Raw genomic sequence first — 27,060 nt, 5'->3', positions numbered from 1 at the left:
CCTCTCCTCCACAGCTGCAGAAACCCTCATCCACGCCTTCATCACCTCCCGTCTGGACTACTGCAACAGCCTCCTCTATGGCGCACCCTCAAAAATCATCAATAAACTTCAATACATTCAAAACTCCGCTGCCCGTCTACTCACACACACCTCGATCCGTGACCATATCACCCCCGTCCTTTATAAACTCCACTGGCTCCCCATCCCCCAGAGAATCCAGTACAAAATCCTCCTCATAACCTACAAAGCCCTCCATAACCTGGCCCCATCCTACCTGACCGACCTCCTCCACAGGCACACTCCCACCTGCACCCTCCGCTCTGCCGCTGCCAATCTCCTATCCCCCCACATCCGGACTAAACTCAGATCCTGGGGGGACAGGGCTTTCTCCATCGCTGCTCCCACCCTATGGAACTCACTACCCCAAACCGTTAGAGACTCCCCCACACTCACCACATTCAAAACATCGCTGAAGTCTCACCTGTTCAGTACTGCCTTCAACCACTGAAGGTCACCTCACCTTCTGTCTCCTTTCTCTGTTCATTTATTTATTTACTTATTTATCTATTTATATCTATTTATTAATTTCCCCTATGTTCTCAAAATCTCTGTAAAGCGTCTTTGAGTATATGAAAAGCGCTATATAAATAAAATGTATTATTATTATTATTATTAATTGGAAGCTCATATCTGGTCCTACAGATTAAAAAAACTACAGATGCTGAATGGGATGGCCACTGGAATTCATTGAACATGAGGATCAGAGAAACAAGAACACGGAACAAGAACAGCAGAACAAATGTGGTCACTTCATTCCTTACCACTGATGTTCACAACACCCATATATAGAAAATACTTTTTAAACTTACCCAACGTGAAGGGTCGCTGATCAGATTAATGAAGAGTGAAGACAGTTTTGTTCTACGAACTTCCTGAGAGGTTGCACAAGATACACCCATAAAGCATTCGGCACATGCTTTCCGCACTCCCCACACATTATCAGAGCACAGCTGGAAGAACCTTGGTAACTACACAGAAAAACCCAAGAACACAGTGTTTTCAATCACAGTTGCCACTTCATTTGAGACTGTAGCATACCAAAACATAATTCACAGAAATTATAGATTGCAACTGCGTTAAAGTATTCATTTCAAAATTAAATTGAGTTTCCAACAAAATAACAGATCTAACTAAGTACAATATAACTTAAACTTGATATTAAAGTTTAACTGGTAAATGCAAAATAATTCAACAGAATTGCGAGCATGGCAGGAAATGGGAATGTTCAAAATGGTTATAATAATAATAAATAATCAGGAAATATTATTTATTATATAAATTATTAATCCTATAAATAATCCTCATTTATAGGATTAAAAATGAGCTTCAATGCCATGTGCAAAGTTCATTTCTTGGATTTAACTATTGGATCCTTTGAAACTAAAATGCACAATAAAATAAAGAGAGTTCACAAAGTTGACACTTCAAAATTTACAACAGATTATATTATATCCCGACAATAGCTGCAAGGAATATATGGAAAGCAAACTGTGATGACACGAGATGTAAATGCTTCAAAACTGAGCTCTATACATTTAAATTATACAGTATTTAAACTGGTCTCTGCCTAGTTTTTCCAATCTTGGCAAATGCACGAGTAGTGCACCAATTGCTCTTAGTGTCTAAAATTTCAGAGGTGCTAAGTTCTATCCAATTTCTACCACTCCCTCCCACCCCTACTGAAGGCACGTGTTGGGGCAGGGGTCAAAATCAGCTTTAATAACCTCACTCTTGCCTTGCTCAAATAGCCTACTGACACTCACTGCCAAGGCGCACACGTTAAGGATGGTCCTTAGGTAATACCAGAAGGCTGGCGGCATCTGCTGAACCTTACCCCCAGGATGAGCCTTCTAGGGAAAGGGAGGAAAAGAAGGAAATAGGAAACAAATAAATGGGGAAAAAACACTAAAACCTACTTAATTCTACCTTTTGAAAATAATTTTTATTGCCCATTAAAATAGAAATATATCCTCAAGAGCTGCCAAAGGAAACAGTATTGATGGTCAGTATTTGTTCTTGAAGTGCTTACTGACACTCTATGTTGGCGCACAATTAAGATTGACAAATTGCTGTCTCATTCTGTAAAACAGTGTTCATTAAAAGTGAACAGCAAGTAAATGAATTCATCATTACTCGTGGGTTGATTCAACTACTGTACAGTGCTTGTCAAGATCAGCAAAACTTTTCACCTTGTTACTTACTCATAACAATATACCTGGCACATTATAATTCTGAACATTTGTCAAAACAGTTTAAATTTCTTTTTGTACCCCTGATAGTCAAAGGTTGGAGTTGTTGCATTGTGTTGATCACCAGTTTATGCATACTTACCAACAATTCTTCGGTAGCTTCCCGACCAACAACATTAGATATATCCCCAATATTGGCAGCACACACCTGAAAAGGGAAGTCAAACTTTCTTATAAACTTAACTTAAGCATCGAATATAGTTGTAGGAGTAGGCCATTCGGCTCTTCGAGCCAGCACCGCCATTCAATATGATCATGGCTGATCATCCACAATCAGTACCCCATTCCTGCTTTCTCCCCATATTCCTTGATTCCATTAGCCCTAAGAGCTATATCTAACTCTCTCTTGAATACACCAATCCAATCAGCATGAACATTTTAGTTCACTTTTCTAGTAGTCATGTATCCAACACTGTTTTAGTCTCATTGTCTGTAACTCGTTTTCACCTAGCTCACAGCTAACAATGGCCTGTTTCCTTTATCATCCTTACTTTTTTGCATATTTTTCAATCATTTGTTCTATCTCGCTACATCACCATCTATATCTGTCGTTTCCCTTTCCCCTCACTCTCAGTCTGAAGAAGGGTCTCGACCCAAAACGTCACCTATTCCTTTTCTCCAGAGATGCTGTCTGGCCCACTTAAACCAGCATCTGCAGTTCCTTCCTACACATTGTTCCTTAGTTACTGTGGTACAATGTTGTTAGATTTTGGTTAAAGTGCAAACTTTTAGTTTTAGTGTAAAGTTCCACTTAGAGTCACAGTGTGATACAGTGTGGAAACAGGCCCTTCGGCCCAACTTGCCTACACCGGCCAACATGTCCCAGCTACACTAGTCCCACCTGCTTGCGCTTGGTCCATATCCCTCCAAACCGGTCCTATCCGTGTACCTGTCCAACTGTTTCTTAAACGATGGGACCTTTTCCCAGCCCCAATTACCTCATCTGGCAGCTTGTTCCATACATCCACCACCCTTTGTGTGAAAAGGTTACCCCTCGGAATCCTATTAAATGTTTTCCCCTTCACCTTGAACCTATGTCCTCTGGTCCTCGATTCCCCTACTCTGGGCAAGAGACTCTGTGCATCTACCCAATCTATTCTTCTCACGATTTTGTACACCTCTATAAGATCACCTCTCATCCTCCTGCGCTCCAAGGAGTAGAGACCCAGCCTACTCAACCCCTTCCTTTAGCTCACACCCTCTAGTCCTGGCAACGTCCTCGTAAATCTGTGGAATTCTCTGCCTCAGAAGGCAGTGGAGGCCAATTCTCTGAATGCTTTCAAAAGAGAGCTAGGTAGAGCTCTTAAGGATAGCGGAGTCAGGGGGCATGGGGAGAAGGCAGGAACGGGGTACTGATTGAGAATGATCAGCCATGATCACATCGAATGGTGGTGCTGGCTCGAAGGGCCGAATGGCCTACTCCTGCACCTATTGTCTATTGACATGACATGATTTTCTGATATGATTTTCACATCTGCACTCCTAGATCCCTCTGCTCTACAACATTCCCCAGAGGCCTACCTTTCACGGTGCAGGTTCTGCCCTTGTTAGACGTTACCCTCTGCTTCCTTCCAAGGAGCCAATTTGCTACCCGTTCAGCCATCTCTCCTTGGATCCCATGCGATCTAACCTTCTGGAGCAGCCTACCAAGCGGAACCTTGACAAATGCCTCACTGAAATCCATGTACACAACATCTACAACTCTGCTTTCATCTACCTTTTTGGTCACGTCTTCAAAAAACTCACATTTGTGAGACACGATCTCCCACATACAAAACCATGCCGACTATCCTTTATCAGCCCTTGCCGCTCCAAATGCCTGTATAACCTATCCCTCAGAATACTCTCTAGTAACTTTCCAACTACAGCTCATCGGCCTATAGTTCCCAGCATTTTCCCTGCAGCCCTTCTTGAAAAGAGGCACAACATTTGCCACCCTCCAGTCTTCCGGCACCTCTCCTGTATTTAAGGACGACTTGTAAATTTCAACCAGGATTCCTGCAATTTCCTCTCTGGTTTGCAACAATGTCCTCGAATATATCTGATCAGGCCCTGGAGATTTGTCTACCTTTATACACGATAGTACCTTCAGTACTTCTTCGATGGCAACACTGACTGCTCCCAAGACACTTCCATTGACTGCCCCAAGTTCCTCCGTCCTACTGTCTTTCTCCTCGGTAAATTCAGAGGAGAAATACTCATTGAGGACTTTGCCCATCTCCTGTGGCTCCACACGGAGGTGCCCTTTTCCTCCTTATGTATTTATAAAATCATTTGGGATTGTCCTTAATGCTACCCACCAGAGCTATCTCCTGGCCCCTTTTTGCCCTTCGGATCTCCTTTTTCAGTTTACTCCTTAGTTCCCGAAACTCCTTCAGGGATACACCTGATCCCAGCTGCCTATACTTGTCCCACGCATCCTTCTTGTTTTTGACCAATACCTCAATTTTCCTCGTCAGCCAAGCTTCCTTACGTTTGCCTGCTTTGCCCTTCACTCTAACGGGGACGTACGTATCCTGAGCTTTTGAAGGCACACTTTTACAAACATCCCACTTGGCCCATATTCCATTCCCCTCAAATAACCTGCTCCAGTCAACTTGAGCGAGACATCCTCTCCTACCCTCAAATTCGGCCATACCCCAGTTGAGCATTTTAATATGTGGGCCCTCTCAGTCCCTATCCATAACTATCTTAAACCTAATCGAACTGTGGTCACTCGTCCCAAAAGGCTCCTCCACAAACACTTTAACTTGCCCGTCCCAATTTCCCAATACTAGATCCAGTGTTGCCCTGTCACGTGTGGGAGCTTCTACATACTGCTTGAGAAAACTCTCCTGAACACTTGAGGAATTGCACCCCATTTAAACCTTCTTTGTTCTTTTAATGTAAAGTAGTAAATAAACTGTGGTAAGGTTGAACTATAGCAATAAGGAGCTCCGTTCTTCCTGTATTAACTAAAAAAGTTAGAGAATCTAACAAGTCACGATTACGTATACTGACCTTCCGAACATGGAACATCCGACAATCACAGCACATTTCACAGAATCGTTGCAGTATATATTTTTCAGTGATAGCTTTCCCTACCATGGGAGCCATTTTGCACATTATCTAGAATTAAGGTAAAAGTAAACAATAGCAGCAATGAAAAGACAAAAAAGATACATTTATTCTTTCAAAAATCACAAGTGGAATAACTCAAAACATACAACTGGAATACCTCTCATTTAAAATCCGAAACAGTTTAGTTTGGCCAATATAAACTAGGTTGAAACAAGCTACTTCTAACTTCATAAATCTGCGACACAATGACGCCACTGGGCCCATCAGAACTATGTCAAATCCTTGCGAAGCAGTCCAGTCACTCGTAGGCTTCCTCACCCAACTCTGCAAACTCCAGTGCTTATCCAGATTTCATTTAAGGCACCAAATGATTTTGTTTCCTCCATCTGCACAGGTAGTGAATTCCAGATGCTAACTCTGAAGTAAAAACATTTCTCCTAACTTCCCTTGTGTATTTTCCACAAAATTTCACTGTGTTTGACTCTATTTACTAAATCCAAATCAGTCATGATCTTGTTCTCCCCTGTCAAATCTCCCCTCAAACTTCTTTGCTCTGGGTCTGACTGAAACATTAACCAAGACCTTTCCCACCCCGGCCATTCCTTCTTCCCATTCCCGTCGGGCAGAAGATACAGAATCCCGCAATCCTGCACCACCAGACTCAGGAACAGCTTCTTCCCCTCTGTTGTCAGGCTTTTGAACAGTCCTTCCATGAGCTAGGGTACATTATCATAATACGATAGAACTTTATGTATCCCAGGAGGGAAATTGGTCTGCCTACAAAAGATCAACATAAAACACAAGATGCATGAAACATGAAATTAAAGTGACGAGTGGAATGGATTGGGGATGTGCAAAGAAGGGGGGGGGGGGGGAGAGGAGATCAGTCTACCCCACGACCAAGGGGGAGGAGTGGTACAGTTTGATAGCCTCAGGGAAAAAGGATCTCCTGTGGCATTCTGTCCTGCATCTTGGTGGAACCAGTCTGTTGCTGAAGATACTCTTCAGGTTGACCTGTGCGTCATGGAGGGGGTGAGCTGCATTGTCCAAGTTGCTCCGCAGTTTGAGGAGCATCTTCCCCTCCAAGACTACCTCCCATGAATCCAACTCCACCCGCTCTACTTCATTGTGGACATAAAACTTTGTCTTTGGAATAATTGTGCAACAATGCTGACAACTACAATTTGGACTGATCTTTCCCTTTGTTCTACCTATTGTATTTTGAGTTTGGCTTGATTGTATTTATCTGTAGTATCAAATTTGATTGGATAGCATGCAAAACAAACCTTCTAACTAAATTTTGGTACACATGACAATCATAAACCAAAGCTTTAAATTTTGTCAGACAACTACAGTTGCTCCTCAACTTACGATGGGGTTACATTCCGATAAACCCATCGTAAACCAAAAATATCGTGATTAGAAAATGCACTTAAATACACTTGATCACGTGACCGGAAGCGAGGTGCGGCTCGCTGCCGTTGCCCAGCGTTTGCACCATCGTAAAGTCAAAATATCGTAAGTCGAAGCATCGTAAGTTGAGGAGCATCTGTATACTTAAAAATAATAGGCATTTCACTTACTGCTACAGTTTCTGTTTTCAGATCATCATTGCTCTCTGGGGCAGTTAGATCCAGTAGAACAGGACATACTTTGGTCTCCACGTCATATCTTTCTATTATCTCTTGTTCTAATATCACGAGCAATGATGCCTGACTGGTCTTTCTCACCTATAAACAATAAACAAAATTATCAGCTGTCCTGTTATCAAACCATAGTTTAAAAAATAAAAATATACGGTATAATATTTTAATCAATTGACTGATTTAAAGTAGAAATTTTAAAAAATGCAAAATTACTTTCAAATAAAAGTAGTATTTCTATTGCAACAATTAATTAACTTTTAAAAATGGCATGAGAACTTTCACAATGTTTTAATTACACCTGGGAGAAATTCAAATAGCACAATCCTTCAAGCCAAGAAACATCCAACTAATTAACAAAATCCAAGTAACATATTAATAGAATTTAGTAGTCAATTGTACACTGGCACATGGACATTTGGGCAGGTACATGGTTAGGAAAGGTTTGGAGGGATATGGGCCAAACAGAGGCAGGGGGGACTAGTGTAGATGAGGCATCTTGGTCTACAAGGCAAGTTGGGCCGAAGGGTTTGTTTCCATGCTGTATGACTATGACTCTGTGAATGCAGATGCTGAAACCTGGAGCAAAAAGCTTTTGGAGGAATTCAGCAGGTCAGGCAGCATCTGAGGGGGCAAGGAATGGGTGGTCTTTTGAGTCAAGACTGAGGATCGAGAGGGAAGAGAGTGAGTGCAAGGAGAGGGGCAGTGGCGAGATTCCAAATCTAAAGGATGACTATTCAGAATATGAAAAGTCAACCGAAAATGCACGAATGGTTCAATTGACAATGCTATGAGGGAAACAGTATTAAACTGCATGTAATCTCCTCCTTCTTACTCTCTCAGAATAGAGGATGACTTGCTTTCATAGGCTCCAGAGTGATCAAAAAGGCCAATGTGGAAACGGCACTCTTCCACACATGGGGAATGTAGTCGGCAGTTTATAAAACAGTCTGTTTCTTCTATTGCCTGCACAGAGCTTCTGTGATCCCCTGATGCATGGCCTTCAGATTTTCAATAACCACCCCACCCCCCCTCCACTTTGATGAGCCAGATTCCCAGTGGAGGAGGCATTTTTACCCCAAGGGGGCTTTGAGCTTTTCCTTAATTCCTTTTCCTTTGACAAATCTGCAATCTCTTCCCATGACCGAGCTTGGAGAACATTGTCTGTCCAGGAGTTTGATGTCCATTACACTTAGACATTGCAACCATAGGCTCAGTGGCTCAAGTCAACATATGGTGAATATTATAAAACTGAAGTATTGAGTGTAATCCCCAGTTAGTGCAGGGTTAGCTCACCTTTGGTGGGGTACCTGTATGCAGTGGAAGGGAGGGGTAAAACCCCAAAATGACTAAAGTGGGTAATTAGATAGCTTCCTGTGGTTATCAGACAGTTACTCAGCATGTCAGGGTCTTGGAGAAGTGGAAATGGCTGATAAGAAAAATATGCTTGTGGACAATTAGCCCATAATAAGCAGTTTACTAGTTTGTCGTTGTTTTAATATATAGAAAGAGAGCAGTGTTACAATAAACAAATCAGGAAAAGGGCATCAATGTAAGAAGCCTACACTTCCAGTAAACCAAAAGTTTTCATAGGATTGCAATCAAATGGGGGGAAAAAAATTGAGCAAATGTTTAAGTAAAAATAAAACGTTTATTGGCACAATCGAAGAAAAAAAGCTATTTACCTGGTTGTTTGGATCTGCAAGGCATCTAACCACAAAGGGCAATAAGTATTTGGAGAAAGCATATGAAATGGAAGGCCTATTTTCTTGGCAGAATATGGCAATGTGAGGCACCTGTTCCATCAACTCTGCACGAACATTTGGTTCTATAAAAAGCATAGTTTACATTACACAATGATCAGTGAACAAAATTATCTGAAACACTAAGTTGACCTGACAATTTATCATGAGTGTATTTTGAAGAGAAGATTATTTTTAATGTGCAGAGATAGAACATGTATTGCTTAATGGCCTCCCTTGAATTAAGCGCTTCAACATCTTTGTAAAGTTGAGAATATGGTAATAGTAGAAATTATTTTTCTCAAATACCTTGCGTTCATGGCTTTTGACATTCAAATTTGCATTTGATTTTCTATTTAATTTTCTAATGTTGCAACTTACTCAAGACTCCCAAATAACTCCAGTCAAATATCTCAAGACTATCCTATTGAAAAAGGGACCAGCAAATCAGTCATATAAATTTCATTGTAGTGTGCTCTGAAATTAGGAATTTAATGAATCATCTAAACTAGTCTAAAAATTATTTAAATATGCATTTAAAATGTACTTCCTGTCATATCAATGTGATTTATTTCTTAATGTGGCAAAGTGCGAATTGCATTGCAAACAAACATTACCCAAACAGATTTATTTAATTAATGGGCAGGGCAAAAATGAACATCACTCATTAATGACACAAGTCCTTTGGCCCATCATGTCCCACCATCAATTACCCATTCACACTAGTTCTATGTTATACTGATTTCTCATCCACGCCCTACACACTAGGAACAATTTTCAGAGGCCAATTAACCTACAAACCCACACATCTTGGGGATGTGGGAAGAAACCAAAGCATACAGAGAAAGACCACGTGGTCACACGAAGAACATGGAAATTCCACATAGGCAGCACCAAGTCAGGATTGAACTCGGGACTCTGCCACTGTGAGGTAGCAGCTCTACCTGCTGCCCAACTGTGCCGCCCACTGTTTTTCAATACTACCAGTTCACAATATTTTAGCAAGTGGAAAACATTCTCCTGATTGTACTATTTTCATCTCTCATCTCTCCTGATTGTACTATTTTCTTAATTACATATTTGGAGTTTTTATGACATACCTCTCCTTTTTGGGCCAATGATAATTTCTAAGCTCCAACCTTTAAGCAGAAAGAATTGAACCCTAGCAACAACAATCACAAATACAGGCAAAATCCATTTGTCATTTTGCCTATTCAAATTCACTTCAATTCCCGGAATGGGTTTAAACAAAACGTGTTGTAAATTGTTGTATGCTGGTTACAGTAACTAGGAAAGAATCTTGTACTGACAATGGATTGCATCAGTCATCACTAATAATGGGTAATAAATTAATATGCAGGACATGTGATTTACCAGCGCTAAGCATATTACATTTGCCAAAGGAAGCCCTGGTTAATAACAGAATGTTATAATTTGTTACTGGGCATAACTTGTATAGCATTCTATCACACTTTGAAATGAATGAACTGCAGTCTGAAAAATCCCAAATAACTGGTTTAACAATCAATTAATATCCCTCAGGTTTCAGTGCCTGATCATCAAAAACCTCCAAAAGATTGCCTTTTGAACAAACATACAATTTTCAAAGTGTATTATATTTCACGTCCTAATTTTTGGGAACTGCAGATGGGGCAAAGGAAATACCCTTTTTTAGATACTTCTGAGATTAATTTGATGCAAATGCCTCTACTCCATTAATATACCCTTCAGCAGACCAGGGCTCCAATTCTCACACTCCCTCCAGCATACTAGAACCCTGATTTCCCCAAGCTCTCCTGAAAAATATCAGGTTCACTGGCAACATCTTAATAATATGCAAAATCTAAAAATTCAGATATTGTGTTGAATTATACCATCCACTAGTCTGGAAAATCTACCAATCTGGCACTAAAGGCTAGTGTGCCCAGTTAAATACGTTTTTATGTATTCACTGTAGCCCCAAATTGTAAACACAATATATTGCATAGTATGTATGATGTTGTGCTCAATTTCAGAAATTTAGTTCCATTTAGTCATAAAGCATGGAAACAGGCCCTTCGGCCCAACTTGCCCACACCAACCAACATGCCCCATCTACTCTACTGCCACCTGCCTACGTTTAGCCCATATCTCTCTAAACCTATCCTATCCATGTACCCGTCTAAATGTTTCAATAGGATCTGCTTCAATTACCTCCTCCGGCAGTTCATTCTGTACACCCACCACCCTTTGTGTAAAAAAGAATTACCCCTCAGGCTCCTATTAAATATTTCCCCCCATCACCTTAATCCTATGTCCTATGGTTCGCGATTCTCCTACTCCGGGCAAGAGAGACACAATTTTATACACCTCTATAAGATCACCCCTCATCCTCCTGCGATCCAAAGAAGTGTTCTAGTCTGCTCAACATCTCCCTGCAGCTCAGGCCCTCGAGTCCTGGCAACATCCTCGCAAATATTCTCTGCACCATTTCCAGTTTAACAGCATCGTTCCTCTAACATGGTGCCAAAAACTGAACACAATACTCTAAATGTAGCCTCACCAACGTCTTGTATAACTGCAACATAACCTCCCAACTTTTATACTTAATACTCTGACTGATGAAGGCTAACATCTGGAAAGCCTTTTTGGCCATCCTGTCTACCTGTGGCAATGAATTCTGAAAGCAGAATACCTCCATACAGAATCCTTAATCACTTCTAATAAGAAATGTATTTCTGTACAGCAAGGTGAGAAAATTTGGTTATGCCAAGGAATCAATATAGGTGAATCAAAAGATATAAACACAGCAGTTAAGATAAACTCTCTCTGTTCCTTATCAAGCACTGCACCACGTTATAGATTGGTTATAGAAACTGATTACCTTGATCTTCTGCTAGTTTACTTATTCTCTCGAGCACTGCGAGGCAGTCTTTTTCATCGTCGCTGACTGCCCGCAGCGTATCCAGCAAACCTCTTGCTACCATTTGTCTATTAAAGAAAAAAAATTAAAACTCAAAACACTTCAACATTTCACCAGTCTGCTGTAGACATGTTACACAATTGTTTCTCTTCCTCATTCTGCAGCAAAATTAAATTTTGATGAGAGAAAAAACACACTGGAAGACACACAAGTGGGACAAAATTGCATCGATTTCTGATTTCAGATGTTAATCTCTTTAGAAAGAGAATAATTAAGTTAACTGATGTTCACCCAAGCTATATACTCAAATTTACTGATGCAGCATTGGCAGAAGCCTAGGAGTAAATAGTACTCATCTTAGCTACATTAAGATATCATTTATATTGTGCAAAGTCTAAATATTATACTGAAGCAAGATATTCTTTATATCGTGCAAAGTCCAAACATTATACTGAAGCAATAGGCAAAGGCAGCATCTGGTTTTAAACCTAATTTTCAAAATAATTTTCAGGTCTTCACATTCTCAGAAAGCAGAGTCAGGGCAATGTCATTCCACTAATGGCATAGTGCAACAAACTAGAAAGCTGAAAATAGAATTGGATGAATAGTCTCTATGTGTTGCAAGGCTTTAAATGAAGAAGCCTCTATAAACAAAGTTATTCTTAATATTAAACATTTTATTTAATCAATAAGAGAATTTCCCAATCTTCTTTACCACAAACAAGCATGCACAGGAATGCGGTAAAATAATCTGATTTGATGCTCTGCTTCGAAATGAACAAAAAAAGGTGTTCATCAACTGATACTAGTAGTATTTCAAAGTAATACATTTCACAGAATCCTGGTGACATTAAAAAGACATCAGTTTTGCTAATAAATCAGGTACTTGGATTTACCTGATTTATCACGAAGTTACAACACTTAGTGACGACATGCTAGGCTCTGGTGTAGAAAACCATACAGCGGCCTAGTCCCACATCAAATAGGTATCTCAAATGTACTAATACATTTTGAACATTTTGGGACTATTCTATTTGGGTTTTGAAAACATTCCCATAATGATTGCTACATGCCATCCCATATCTCCCAGCAGACAAAATGTGTGGGTAGGAATTGCAGATGCTGGTCAATACTGAAGCAGACACAAAGCACTGGAGTAACTCAGCAGGTCAGGCAACATCTCTGGAGAAAACAGATGAGTGTGGTTTTGGGTTGGAACTCTTCTTCAGACTGAAGAAAGCAGATTAGCAGAAGCCTAAATGCAGATCTGTACCACGCCTTTGTACCACTTTATGCTATATTACACACACATCAAGGTTTAAAGGCTTAGACCGGAAATGAAAATAACTCCAATGTTTCTTCAAGTTTTATTCCCTCTACTTTAGCTGCTATCTGTTAGCCACTACCCTAATACTGAGTCAGAGTTGCACTTCCACAGACATATAAGGTAAAAGACAAAGTGGAACTGCTTTTCAGCAAGGAAAACTGCAGATCAGTAACACTGCTTTCCAGTATACACTCACAAGCTCATACAATAGGATCAATGATCAGTTGGAAAAGCAGGGACTAATCAGAGATAGACAACATGGCTTTGACAAGGGGAGATACTGTATGATCAATTTAATCGACTAGTTTGAAAAGTTGTATTTATGAGGGCAGTACAGGAGATAGGGTTTACATGGACTTCAGTGAAGCCTTCAACTAGTTCCCACATGGTAGGCAGGTCCAAAAGATAAGGACCACTAATTCAATCAACCAGGTGTATTTTCCATGGATCAGAGGAAATTAGGAGGGGACATAATTGAAATATATAAAATTACAAGAGGTACAGAGAGGGTAGACTTTAGGTACTCTTTTCCTCCGTAACCCCCTCCCCCCCATCTCATGGATGGATAAAATTAGAGGGCACATTTTTAAGGCACGGGTTAAGAGAGTCAAAGGGAAATGAGCAGGCCGATTTCTATTCCGTGAGTGGCGAGTATCTGAAATACATTAGTAGTGGTATATTATTGACAGAAATGAGATACAGTGAAAAGCTATTCTCATGCTATCCAGGTAAATCATCCACAATTGACAGCAAACAATAAGAGTGCAACAGGTAGTGAAAAACAGAAAGAAAATAGATTGCAGAATATAGCGTTACAGCTACAGATAAAAAAAACTGCAAGGGCCTCAAAGAGGTAGATTGGAGATTGGGAATATATCCCTAGTTTATGAGGGGTCCACCTGACAACAGCAGGGAGCAGCTGTTCTGGAATCTGGTGGTATGTACTTTACAGCTTTTGCATCTTCTGCCTTATGGGAGATACTGATCTTGTTGGGAGTAATCCTTGAATATTTTGGATACTGTCTCAAGGCAGTGTGAAGTGTAGATAAAGACTTATTTACGTGATGTACTGGGCAGTGCGACAACTTTCTGCAATTTCTTGCCGTCATGGGCAAGGCAGTTCCCAAACCAAGCTGTGATGCTTCTCGACAGAATGCTTTCTGCGGTGCATCTGTCTGATGGGAGTGGTGAAGGAAGAATCATTGACAGCATTTAAGTGTTTTAATGAGCACTTGAATCGCCATGGCATAGAAAGCAATGGGCCAACTGCCGGAAGTACTGGAAAATGGGATTATTCTCATGGATGTGGTGGGCCAAATGGCCCATTTCCATACAGTACAAGCCTATGACTTTAAAGTCATAGGAGTTCCTTTAAAATTAATAACAACTCAAGTTATATAATGATGAAACACTGGAGAAATCAACAACAAGAACAATGTTGTTAATGTTTTTTATAAAATGGGTGTTCAATACAGTGCTATTCCAACCGCACAGGTAATCTGTTAAATTTCAGGGCTGGTGGCAAGTTGCCATGTTTGCACTTAACTATTGCGTTTTCTGGATAGAGCAGATTTGATCATTGGCAGCAAACATCTGCACTGTGATGGGAAGTCCTGTGACACACGTCCGACAAGTAGTACAGCCAGAACAAGCCCATCCACAAAAATAAAACTTCTACGAAACTTTGAATTCTTTTGAATGTTTTTTCCTCTATTCAAAACACTCAAACTGATAAAATGATTAACATTTCCACAACTTAAAACAACCTCCCCTTACTTTAACAATTAGGGAAACAACTCAAACATGATACGTTAGTCCCTTGCATCTGTTCCTCTCCATTGAAGAGAATAAACTATGTTCCTGCACCTGGTTCTATATGTCAAGCGTCACCTGGGCAGACTGTCCATTTAATGCTGGACAATTGCTGAAAATTACTACTATTGCATTGGATGCCATAAAATCAACATGAATCAGAAAATCAGCAATGACTTGCGGTCAGAGGTTCCATATCTCAGCATTCACAAACACACACATATACACAAGACATTCTGAACTTGCTAGCAGTCAGAGTGGGAAATGACAGCAGTTCCAAGCAGACCTGACAACATTTCATTGCAAAGTCCAGGGCAAATAATTGTTGCACAGATTCCATTACAATGCGAAGATGCCACCGCTGATTAGAAGACCTAAAGTTAGTGGCACAAGTTAACTTTATACTATTGATGTTTCAATAGACTTTCTCCACAGACCAGGTGAGAAATGAGCTCAGGAAGATCAATGCGAAGAAGGCGGCTGGTCCGGACGGCATCAGCTCGAGGCTCCTCAAGTCCTGTGCAGACCAGCTGTGCGGAATAGTGGAGCATGTCTTCAATCTGAGCCTGAAACTGGGGAGAGTTCCACAGCTGTGGAAAACATCCTGCGTGGTACCGGTACCAAAGACGCCGCACCCGAAGGAACTCAACAGCTACAGGCCGGTGGCACTGACATCACACCTGATGAAGACACTGGAGCATCTGGTCCTCGCCCATCTCCACCCCCTGGTGAGACCATCAATGGATCCGCTGCAGTTCGCCTACCAGACTCGCATCGGAGTGGAGGACGCCATCATCTACCTATGGAACAGAGCTCTTTCACACCTGGAGAAGCCTAGAATCATGTTCTTTGATTTCTCCAGTGCATTCAACACCATCCAGCCGGGGCTTCTGGGGGGCAAGCTGGAGTACACAGGAGTGGATCACCACCTCACATCCTGGATTCTGGACAACCTCACCAACCGACCACAGTATGTGAGGACAAAGGACCTGGTCTCAGACATGGTGGTCTGCAGCACAGGGGTTCCGCAGGGGACAGTGCTAGCTCCATTCTTGTTCACCCTGTACACTGCGAACTCAGGCACAGCTCTGCAAACTCCTATCTACAGAAGTTCTCTAACGACTCTGCCATCGTCAGCCTCATCACAAGCGACGATGACAGGGCACACAGAGAACTGATCAAGGAGTTTGTGGACTGGTGCCAGCGGAACTGCCTCGGGATCAATGCGGGGAAAACTAGGGAGATGGTGGTAGATTTCCGCAGGCGCAGCCAGGTCCCCCCGACACCGGTGAACATCCAGGGAATGGACATCGAGAGGGTAGATTCTTATAAGTACCTGGGTGTCTACCTCAATAATAAATTGGACTGGACCGAAAACACCAATGCGCTATACAGAAAGAGCCAGAGCAGACTTTATCTGCTAAAGAGACTCAGGTCCTTTGGAGTGCAGGGGGCACTCCTAAGGACCTTCTACAACACGGTAGCTGCATCAGCCATTTTCTATGGAGTGGTCTGCTGGAGCAGCAGCATCTCAGCGGCGGAAAGGAAGAGAATCGACAAGCTAGTAAGGAAGGCCAGCTCTGTCGTGGGTTGCCCCCTCGACTCAGTGCAGATGGTGGGAGAGAGGAGGATGATGGCAAAGTTAACATCGCTGCTGGACAACGACTCCCACCCCATACAGGACACTGTCACTGCACTGAGTAACTCCTTCAGTGACAGACTCCTTCATCCCAAGTGCGTAAAGGAGAGATATAGGAGGTCCTTCCTTCCCGCTGCTGTGAGACTGCACAACCAGCACTGCTCCCAGCAGACGAGTTAACAATAACAGCTAAGAACACACGGAAACTGATGACAATTTATGTATCTTTTATTTATAATGAATGATCTTTTGCTATCTGCTGTAACACAGTAAATTTCCCCGGTGTGGGATGAATAAAGGAATATATTAATGCAAGAGTCTGAGCGGCAAAATAATTTGCTTCAAAAATGAAAATGTAATTGGGATACATCAGTTCTGACTCCATATAGCACTCGAGTCATTTGGTTGTGGAATTGAATTACATTATAGAGAATGAAGAACGGAACCTTGGCTAAAACTCCAATGCAGTACTGAGTGGGTGTTAAATGGTGGCTTCTGGGTGAACCATTAAATCATTGCCCCTGTTGCTGTCTCAAGTGGACACAAAAAATCTCATGGCACCATTTCTAAGAACAGCACGCCCCAGCTAATATTTATGCAACTGACAGAAATAGTACAGATTATCAATTCAATATCGGATTGCTGCTATAGTGAAATCTTGCTTGGTAAAATCTGGTTGCCATGTTTCCTATGTAGTATTTACACTTGAAAGAATACTTAATTGATGGCCAAGTACTTGGGGATGTCATGAAAAACCTCGGATCCAAAACTGGCGCAGCTGCAGGAAATAAAGGGCAATGTTTGATAAGTATTTTGTGACTAGTTTAGTAGAGCTCCTCGGGGGAAATGTTCTCAGATACACGCTTTTTGTCATTTATAATTTATGCAAGCCCATTATTTCATTTGTACTGCCTTGTTTGTTCATTTAAGGTTACATTTATTATTTTCCCCCATAGTCGTTGCAATATCAGAATCAATGACATCGCTTCCACTGTCATTTTGTCATTTCCGAATTAATTCAAAGCCAATGCAAGAACAAATTGCCCACCAGAGTGATCAGGTGATAGACATAAAGTGCCGGAGAAGTCTTCACACTGAAGGGTCCCGACCCGAAATGTCACCCATCCTTTTTCTCCAGAGATCCTGCCTGATCTGCTGAGTTACTCCTGCACTTTGTGTCTATCTTTGTTATAAACCAGCAGCGGCAGTTCCTTGCGTCTACAGAATGACCAGTGGACAGACTATGAGACGCTGTGCTCCTCTGCCTGTTTATGCACGTCGTGTGTTCCCGATGCATGGTTTCAAAATTCTCATTACTTTCTCAACTTTGGGTGAGGGATTCCCAAGAGGCAAGAGATGCTGCATTTTATTACAGGAAGGTTTTAAGCACGTCAATGAATCATTCCTAATGCTATTTCCTCCCCCAAATATATTTTGTAACAACGTTACTTCACTGCATTTGGAAAATATATTTTGCAATCTGCACCCAGTGTCACTATTTTATGCAGAAGACAGCATAACTACTTCAATCAAAGTTGCGTTGCAATTTGGTAGCACGTGGAAAGGTGTCAGTATATTCACCCGCAACTGGCAGTGGCAGATCCACTGCTATTGGTGTCACAGACAGAGTAAGTGCTCAGCTCACTGAAAATCTAACCTGATTTTCTAAAACTCCAAAAGATCATTAGGTGGAAAATTAAATTACAATGTTAACATCTAGTCAAATTAATGAATGGTTGTATTTGTCTCAGAAATATGCTTCTACATATGTGCCGAGGAGTCTAGCACAACAGGATATGTTTCTGTACATTGAACTCCATGTCAGGGCAGGTCATAAAGACTGTTCCTGCATGGGCCTTTCCTGCTTTTTACATAGGTTTCTGAATTCTAACACTCCAAATGATATTGTTACCCTTCATGATTTTGAATATGTGAAAGAAGACTTCAGAAATCTTCAGTAGCGGCACCAACATTCTACACAACAAAGGAAAAGAGCAAGGATTGGCACTCTTCATCCACTGCATTTTTGTTGAGGGGCTACTGGGTGCTTTCTACATGCAGGTTTATATTTTCCTGAAGTTAATTGCACACACATACTTAACACAAACACATCACATACACCCAAAGTCAGAAGCCAAGTATAGATTGACAAGAGCAAAGGTTCAAATATTTTCACTTCCCCTCAGCTCCTAGACTCCATTACTGTGATAAGCTTTCAGGTATTGATTAAACTTTAAATAATAATGCAGTCTTCATAAATTTTTATCCTTCCTGTTAGATTCTTTTCTTCACTGAAGAGCAATGGTGAGCCAAATTATCAATGGGGTTGAGTGGAAAAAATAGAGCCTCAATGACAAATTCAGCAATGCCAGCTTCACTTAACTAGACGACTACAATGAACGAGAATAAACTGCATTCACAGTCCTCCCACAGTTGTTAAATTAGCACCTACTATAAACTAGTCTCTAATGCAATTCTTTTTCATAAAAAACGGGTGTGACAAATCAGTATATAAATGCTATCCGCCATAAGATGCTGGGAAATTTATCTAAACACAATCAGAGGTGAACCGCAATTAACCTTGCTACTCTCCCAAATGGAGTTAATTGATGTAGACTCCATTGCAAACAACAATCCCCACTCTAGGCTTTATGTTACAATCAAGGCATGCTTCATAACTGGGGATGAACCCCTCTTTCCTCAATGTTCACTCAAGTATGTTTCCCAACAGGGATTTGTAGAACAAAGTCGACAATTGCTCTTCCCTAAAGTAATGTCAAGCCCAATCAAACAGCCCCACAACTGCAGAAGTCAAGATCAATTAACACCACACAGACCAGAACCTAAACCTGGCGAAAAGAGACTGCAGATGCTGGAATCTAAAGCAGAAAAAAAAAACTACTGGAGGAACTCAGCAGGCAAGTACAATCTGTGGAGAGGGGAAAAGGAATTATCGATGTTTCGGGTTGAGACCCCACATTTGAGAACTTAAATATGCCTGCTTATAATTACTCAGTACGACCCATACAGTTGCCCATTTGACAAATGCATAATGTAAAATAGAAACATTGCTTATGTTTATGGTTTGACAGCAGAATCAGATTTTATGGTATTAGATCATGTGCAATAAGAGTTATTTATGAAAAATATTATATACGGGAGTTTTGAATACAAGTGCTTTATAAGTAGGCTTTATCTTAACCATGCAATACCCAAATAATACTGTATACCCCGTTCCCCACAAAAGTCCCCAAATAAGGATTAATTTTATAGCCTTTATGGATTTTAAATTAACTCTAACATAGCCACCTAACACGATTCAGAATTTTGGGGTATAAAATTTGCTTATTGAAACAGAAATATTAATTTACAGAAGATTAAAATAGAGGATAAATAGTTCAGAGATTTTCTGCATAAATGCACCTCCACATCATACCTGTTAAATGTGTTCTCACTAGCAATGTACTTATCCAGTCGGCCCAACGGTGTTAACATCTCGTCTTGAGAGACAAAATCCAAGGCTGAAGGTATAATAAGGACATCAGACTCTGAGCTGTAGTCATCCACACCAACTGGCAGAGACATCAGAAATGTTATTTGTAATTGCAACCTGTTTAATATGTAAATTTGAATGATTCCTTATATACAGTGCTGATAAACAGGAAAATCTACATTAAGTTATAAACCACCTGCCTGTTCACAGTAGATACAGAAACTCAAGGGGCTACAGGCTGTAAAGCAGTGTTGGCTTTTATCACTATACCAACTTGACAAACTCAACGAAAATGTGGAGTTTATCAAGAGACTGCAGATGTTGGAACCTGGAGCACAAAACAAATTGCTGGTGGAAATCAACAGGTTGGGTCAGGAGTAAGGAACTATTGACGTTTCAAGACCCTGCATTAGGACTGATGGTGGAGAGAGAGGATAGCCAGTATAAAGAGTTTGAGGTGACAGGTGGTTCAATGGTGCTTTTACTGTCAGGTGAAATTCTTTTAGTTTCATTTACAGATACAGCGCGGAAACAGACTCTTCGGCACACCGAGTCCGCGCCAACTAGCGATCCCCATACATTAACACCATCCTACAAACATTAGGGATAATTTAAATTTATAGAAAGCCAATTAACCTACAAACCTGTACGTCTTTGGAGTGTGGGAGGAAACCGAAGATCTTGGGGAAAACCCACCCGGTCACGGGGAGAACGTACAAATTCTGTACAGACAGCACACGCAGTCGGGATCGAACCTGGGTCTCTGCCGCTGAAAGCATTGTCAGGCAGCAACTCTACCACTGCGCCACCATGCTGTCCTTTTCTGACATACAGTCCAGTAAAGTATTGCCAAACCCAAGCACAATCGCCGATTTGCAAAGTCTAAAGAAATAGTCCACTGAGCCCGCATGCAAGAGGCGCTATATTTTGGCGCCATTTTAAGGAGGGGGGGGGGGGGGCAAGGTATGGGATCTACAGGTCTACAGGTTACAGTGCCTCAAAAAGGCAGCTAATATCAGTCATACACCACCCTAGTCAATACTTTCTCGCTGCTACCATCGGGATGTTGTTACAGGAGCTCAAGAACCTTTAGCCCGAGGATCTAAACAGCTTCTTCCAATTAACCATCAAGTTCTTGGACCACCCTGCACAAGCTTAACAACAACCCTTCGAACCACTATGGACTTTCCATGACTATAGCTACTCTATTATACTTTGGCCTTTGAACCATGATCCAGTTTACTTGGAGTAACTGATAATGTATCGTATTGATTGCTGTTATTGCATCTAATGTGGCTTTAAAGCTGTAGCAAGTAAGAATTTCATTATTCCAGTTCACATCCATTGCAAATGCAGATAAGCACTCTTGACATAAACTGCTGTCTAGAATTAGCGCACAAAGGACCTTTCTGTAGAGATGCTGAACTGACCAGGAATAACCAGAATAAAAATGTTGTTTCTGCCTGATTACCATCCAGAAACTGGATGGGTGCCAGGTTAAGAGTAGGATGGCAAGACTTCATGTTAAACAACTTGCCAGCATTAATCATATATGACCTTGAAGAGTCTGAGAGAATGCTAAAGGTCTGAAAAAAAGGGTGTGAAATTCCTGTCTCAGCCAAGGTCGAGAGGGGTGTGGTTTTCAGTTTAGAGAAGTTGGCTAAGGAGCTGCAGACCTAACTTTTATCTCATTAAAATCTTTCTATTGGATTGTCAAGAATGTAGCCTTCAATATTGAATAGAGGGAATAATAGAGGTATAACAGCAACTACCATTATGCCTGGAGATTGGACAATAATTCCGATAAGAAAACCTTCATGTTATATCAATAACATACCAAGCAATTTAGCATGTCAAATCATCCCAGAACAAACCTTGAAACTTTCTACAGGTGACCTATCTCTCTCTCTAACTACATTGCAGAACAAAAATCTCCCTGGCAGCAAAACCATCAGTTTCTTGGTAGATCCAAGCAACAAAAAAGTCACCTTACCAATGCCCCATGTACATATCTGTAAAATATGGAAATTTGGTATGCATACAGTTTTAATTATCCCATACCTGCAATCATTCTTACCCTGGAACCGATTGGTTACTAAGATCTACATTGAGCACCTGCTCCTAATTTTGCAGAGCAATAAGCACTTCGGACCACACTCAATATTGATATAGAGGAACGATAATTAGAACCAGCTGAATGCATAATAGAATTCAATTGGTGTTCTCTATTGACTCAAACGTAGTAAATGCCCATGATCCGTAGAAAAACAGCGATGGAATTTCAATGTCTCCTACATCGTTCATCATCAAATGTGTAGTGCCTTTAGGAAGAGTTAAAAGACATAAAGAAAGCAAACTCATAAAAGACATAAAGAAAGCATTTATTTCAAGAGGGCTTGTATACAAAAACAGGGATATAATGCCAAGGCTCAATAAGGTGCTGTTAAGGCCGCATTTGGAATATTGTGAGCAATTTTGGGCACCAATTGGAAGAAGGATATGCTGGCTCTGGAGAGGGTCTAGAGGAGGTTTACAAGGATGATCTCAGGAATGAGTAGGTTAACTTACAATGAGCATTTGTCAGCACTGGGCCTGTACTCATTGGAGGGGGACCTCATTGAAACATACAGAATAGTGAAAGGCTTGAATAGAGTGGATGTTTCTACTAGTGGGAGTCTAGGACTAGAGGTCATAGCTTCAGAATTAAAAGACGTTGTTTTAGGAAGGAGATGAGGAGAAATGTATTTAGTCAGAGGGTGTCGAATCTGTGAAATCCTTTGCCACAGGAGGCCAAGTCAGTGGATATTTTAAAGGCAGAGATTAGTACAGGTGTCAGAGATTATGTGGAGAAGGCAGAAGAATGGGGTTAAGAGGGAGATAGATCAGCCATGATTGAATGGCGGAGTAGACTTGATGGGCCGAATGGCCTAATTCTACTCCTGTCACTTATTACCTTATGACCAAATGCTACATCTTAAAATAGCACCCTAAAACGCATTTACAATAGATCCCGACTGATCATCAAAATGGCTGGCTTTTTCACTTTTAGGCAAAGCTAACAATGTTGTCCTGAATATTTTCTCAAGAGGTTTTTGTACCCCTTTTTTTCCCAAATGTCCACTAAAATTTAGAAGATTTTTATTTGAATAAGTTGTTATCATGCCATTGTAGTTATTAACTACACCATCCCAAGATATTTCAAAGTGACTTTATTAGGGCAATGAATGGCTTGGAAAGTTAATTGCCAATAGGAAATGCTTGAATTTGCAATTGTGATGAAAGCCTTTCATAGATTTAAATCCACTGTGTCCATGCCATGCCATTCCTAAAGCCATTTACACTATCTCACAATCATCAATGAGAACTCAAGTTGGAACAAAATGCTCAATTGTGAGGTAACAGTCCACACATCTACTGTCAGAGAAATCTGTCCATGCAATGATTTTTGTGCTGATCTGTACTTTACACCATGTCCATCTCCTATATCCATATGTCAAAAACTGAAAACTTTCAGATATTCATGCAAAAAGCTTGCGTTCACATAGATCTAGAGACACATAAATTGCCTGACTACAAATACTAGGTTCACAGAATTATATCCTGAAATTATTCCACAAAGCACGTATGCAGTCAAACTCCTTTCCCTTATCTACCTAGAAAGGAAGGATTCCAATTTATAGGCAATTTCCTTCATTGTATGCTCATCTCCCATATATTTCAAACTGATTCTCAGTTTAAGAAATTCTATACATCATCTCTGGTAAAAGTTGAAAAAAAGGTGAAATATTTCAGGATTCTGCCAATGCCACTTGAAGGAGCGTTGTGCAAAACAAGATCGAATCAGTTATATCCAAGTTATCCACACTTTTGTAATTTACACAGTGCCTCACCCAAAATGGCTTAGCTGATAACAGGAAATCACCAGTAGAGAAAAATCAAATGCAAATCTGAGGTCCACTGATTCACAAGCTCGTACAACAAAGATTCATTCTACAGCACTTCCATAAATTTTATAAATATTTAGCAAGCTTTTAAAGTGTTAAAAATATGACCATGTTATAACTAACACCCGAGTTTGTACATTAAATTCAAAAATGCTTCTGTGGATAACATACAACAATACTCATTCCATCTAGAATCTTTCATGTAACAATTAGGTTGATCGAAAACAAATGCATCTTTTGGTCCAACAACTGTATTCCTACACATTCCTTTTAACAAATATTAGTTGCTTCTAACATTGCCTGTATATACAGGCAAAGTTGCATTGGCCACTGAAGATGCACAGATCATGACACCAATGCGATTCATTAAAAAAATGTTTTATGCAAATAAATACTACCCATTATCAAAAATAAATGCACACAAAACATAAGATCAACTATACACTAAGTCCTCATTATTTACGGATCTATGTACTCGCAACATTGACCTTTGAAAAGCATTATTTACAAATAAACATAGTGCATTCGTTCAGAATTCTCTCTTATTATATCCAGTGAATCCTGTTTGCATTGAGACAGATTGCTTTTGATGTCGTGCTGGCAAATATTGAAATATCAATAATATACATCCAGGATCGGGAACAACAGAGGTCAGGAATGCAAGTAGGCTTGCAGTTGGAGTCAGGATCTGGAATGTGCGGCTGAAGTCAAGGTCTGAATTGCCAGTGGTCAGGGATGTAGATGGATTTCAGGCTCATTTTGGAACCAGTAGTATGTGCCAAGCGCACATTCAGAGCTAGGGTCAGGACTATGGATGGTTTGTGGTTGTAGCAAAGCTGAAATATTATGCAGATTGGTAGATTCATGGAAGGACAGGCTGCTGTATACATTGCATCCTTAATGGTAACATCAGTTGGTCTCAATACATTCATGTTTACTTTATCTGTGTGAATTCTGTTCTAACTCTCGTAAATAGCAAGGACTTAGTGTATATACATTTTAGACAATCCACTTGATGAAATGAGACAGACAATCAAAAATCAGTGATCACTAACAAATGGTTGATGCACAGATTTCAAATTTCATAACAAACTGCACTAGTTTCTTACTCAATTTTAAAAAAATGAAAATATTCATTCATTCAATAATACACTAATGTTTTCCTTACAGGGCTGACAATTCCTGCTGTCATTTTGACAGCCTATGTCAAATCATTTTAAAAAACAATTAAAGTGATCTCAATTTCCTAAATTTCTTCTATGAAACTTGTTGGAATTTCTACCACATTGACAACACATTCAGGTCTTTGTTTTAACAAATCAGACAGGCAACAAAAAAAAACCCTGCTGTAACTGATTACTTTTGGGCCAAAGAAGGAAAATTAATTGTGACTGGTTACCTACTGAAAACTGGCAACAGCAGATGAGGATAGGATCAGGCCTGGGCTGTGATGCAGTTGGACAGCCTGCTGCCACTCACCATCCAAGTCACATATGAAAAATGGACACTTGGACAAAATATTGGATGACACCCGTAGGTACAAAACGGCAACCCAGCATGGAGTCAGGCAGCACCTTAAAAATAAGCGGAGGGAGCGAAATAAATCAACTGGATGCCAGTGGTCTGAAAAGTATTTTCATTGCACAACTCAACGTAGGCATCAAGCTGGGCAAACCGTGCTAAACAATTACACTCCACCAAACATTTTCAACAGGAAGACAATGTGACAGCAGACAACTTCAGCTAACCGATTAGAGAACCCTCGCGTTCAAAATGCAGCTACTGACTTTATATTCAAAATGATCCACTTTTAACACAAACCTAAGCTTTAACACTTATTTTAAATATATATATTTCCTAATTCCTTGTACTTCAGCTCCAACTCCCCTCCTTCTGCCAACTACATTCCCTTGAAAACAATAAACCAAACACTTGAAGCATTTTTGAAAGGTGACAACGTCTCGACACCTCTGCTCGCTCGCACTGTGCCTGACAACGTGAATCTTATTCCCGGGCAACCGGTCGGGTGGTATTTGTTTTTAGGGCGTTTTCGGGTTTATTTTCTGCTCCAGCTCGGAGTCGACGCCGGCTGCTAAAGTCAAACCCATTGGGGGGGGGGGGAAGAGAGAGAGAGCCCGAGATGACGGGTCAGGAGAGCCCGGGGAGCGGCCTTCAACATAGAAAAATAGGTGCAGGAGAAGGCCATTCGGCCCTTCGAGCCAACACCGCCATTCACTATGATAATGGCTGACAATCACAATCAGTACTCCGTTCCTGCTTTTTCCCCATCCCTGGCCTTGATTCAACTAAGGGGAAGGGTCGGCCTCTCGGCCGGGGGGCTCGGGACAGGAGGGAGGGGTCGGGGGCAGGGAGCGGCCTTCGGGCCCGGGGAGGAAACGGGCCAGGAGGGGGATGGAAGGGTCGGGGGAAATGAGCGGCCTTCTGGCCCGGGGAAGGAAGGGTAGGGGAGTGGCCGGGGGTCGATCCCTCAGGCCGTGGAGAGTCCCCGGGGGGTGGAGGAGTGAAGAGACAGGAAGAAGGGACGGCCCTCGGCAAGAAGGGGTCGAGCAAGCAAGGGAGTACCCGGGTGGGGTAAAGCCTAAAGGTCGGCCCTCGACCCAGTCCCTGTGACCCCCACCTGTAGTTAGATCCCAGCATGGGCCAAACCCCCGGCCCCCACCCCGCCCCTGATCCCCGGCCCGGCCCCACTCACATCCGTCCAGATCCTCCTGCAGCTCCTCCTGCACCAGCGACAAATCTGCAACAAATCGGGTGGAAAACAAAATAATCTCAAAAACCGAGCCTGAAACTAATAAGAGATTTTAGAAAATAAAAACTCCACAAAATTTCACCACTGAGTTTTTTGGTCCTCTAAGAGGCTTTTTTTTAAACTTTATTTAAAAAAATCACAACATAGAGTTGTAGATTTAAAAAAAATAAAACCGCAATTAGCGCATGCAAGGTGGGAGCGAACGGATAGTTTCTACAGCGGTGTAAAGATTAATTAAATAAATAAAGAGTAGCCAGCTCTCCCTTACCCGCCATCTTGCCCCCCTGGTCCTACATTTAAAACCCTCCCCGAGCCCGGGCTCCACATACCAACGCCTGCGTCTCCGCCAGGACCGGCCGGACGGCGCGCAATGCGCATGAGAAATGGTCCTATCTCCTGAAGCTGGTAGCATATCAACG

The 27,060-nt window shown here is 41.2% G+C and overlaps 1 protein-coding gene across 4 annotated transcripts in view; it reads right to left on the bottom strand.

The window, feature by feature from the left end:
* Positions 1 to 26,966, bottom strand: part of ppp4r1 (protein phosphatase 4, regulatory subunit 1) — a 65,670-nt gene extending 38,704 nt beyond the window's left edge. The window contains exons 1-9 of one of the 4 annotated variants that reach the window (XM_078397474.1): positions 26,910 to 26,930; positions 26,585 to 26,629; positions 19,871 to 20,006; positions 11,618 to 11,724; positions 8,698 to 8,840; positions 6,953 to 7,099; positions 5,310 to 5,417; positions 2,392 to 2,457; positions 870 to 1,028 (exon numbers count right to left, since the gene is read on the bottom strand). In XM_078397474.1, coding sequence (XP_078253600.1) covers positions 870 to 1,028; positions 2,392 to 2,457; positions 5,310 to 5,417; positions 6,953 to 7,099; positions 8,698 to 8,840; positions 11,618 to 11,724; positions 19,871 to 20,006; positions 26,585 to 26,629; positions 26,910 to 26,916 — 918 coding nt within the window. In that variant the 5' untranslated portion in view covers positions 26,917 to 26,930. Of the gene's footprint in view, positions 1 to 869; positions 1,029 to 2,391; positions 2,458 to 5,309; positions 5,418 to 6,952; positions 7,100 to 8,697; positions 8,841 to 11,617; positions 11,725 to 19,870; positions 20,007 to 22,004; positions 22,091 to 25,274; positions 25,363 to 26,584; positions 26,630 to 26,909 lie in introns of those variants that run through there. The other 3 variants (XM_078397477.1, XM_078397475.1, XM_078397476.1) reach the window with 3 other exon arrangements.
* Positions 26,967 to 27,060: the final 94 nt, after the last annotated feature.

Source organism: Rhinoraja longicauda, chromosome 4 (genome assembly GCF_053455715.1).
Source record: "Rhinoraja longicauda isolate Sanriku21f chromosome 4, sRhiLon1.1, whole genome shotgun sequence".
In the NCBI taxonomy this organism is placed as follows: Eukaryota; Metazoa; Chordata; class Chondrichthyes; order Rajiformes; family Arhynchobatidae; genus Rhinoraja; species Rhinoraja longicauda.
The sequence above is the reverse complement of the archived record's forward strand: the minus strand, read 5'-3'. Positions and strand labels throughout refer to the sequence as shown.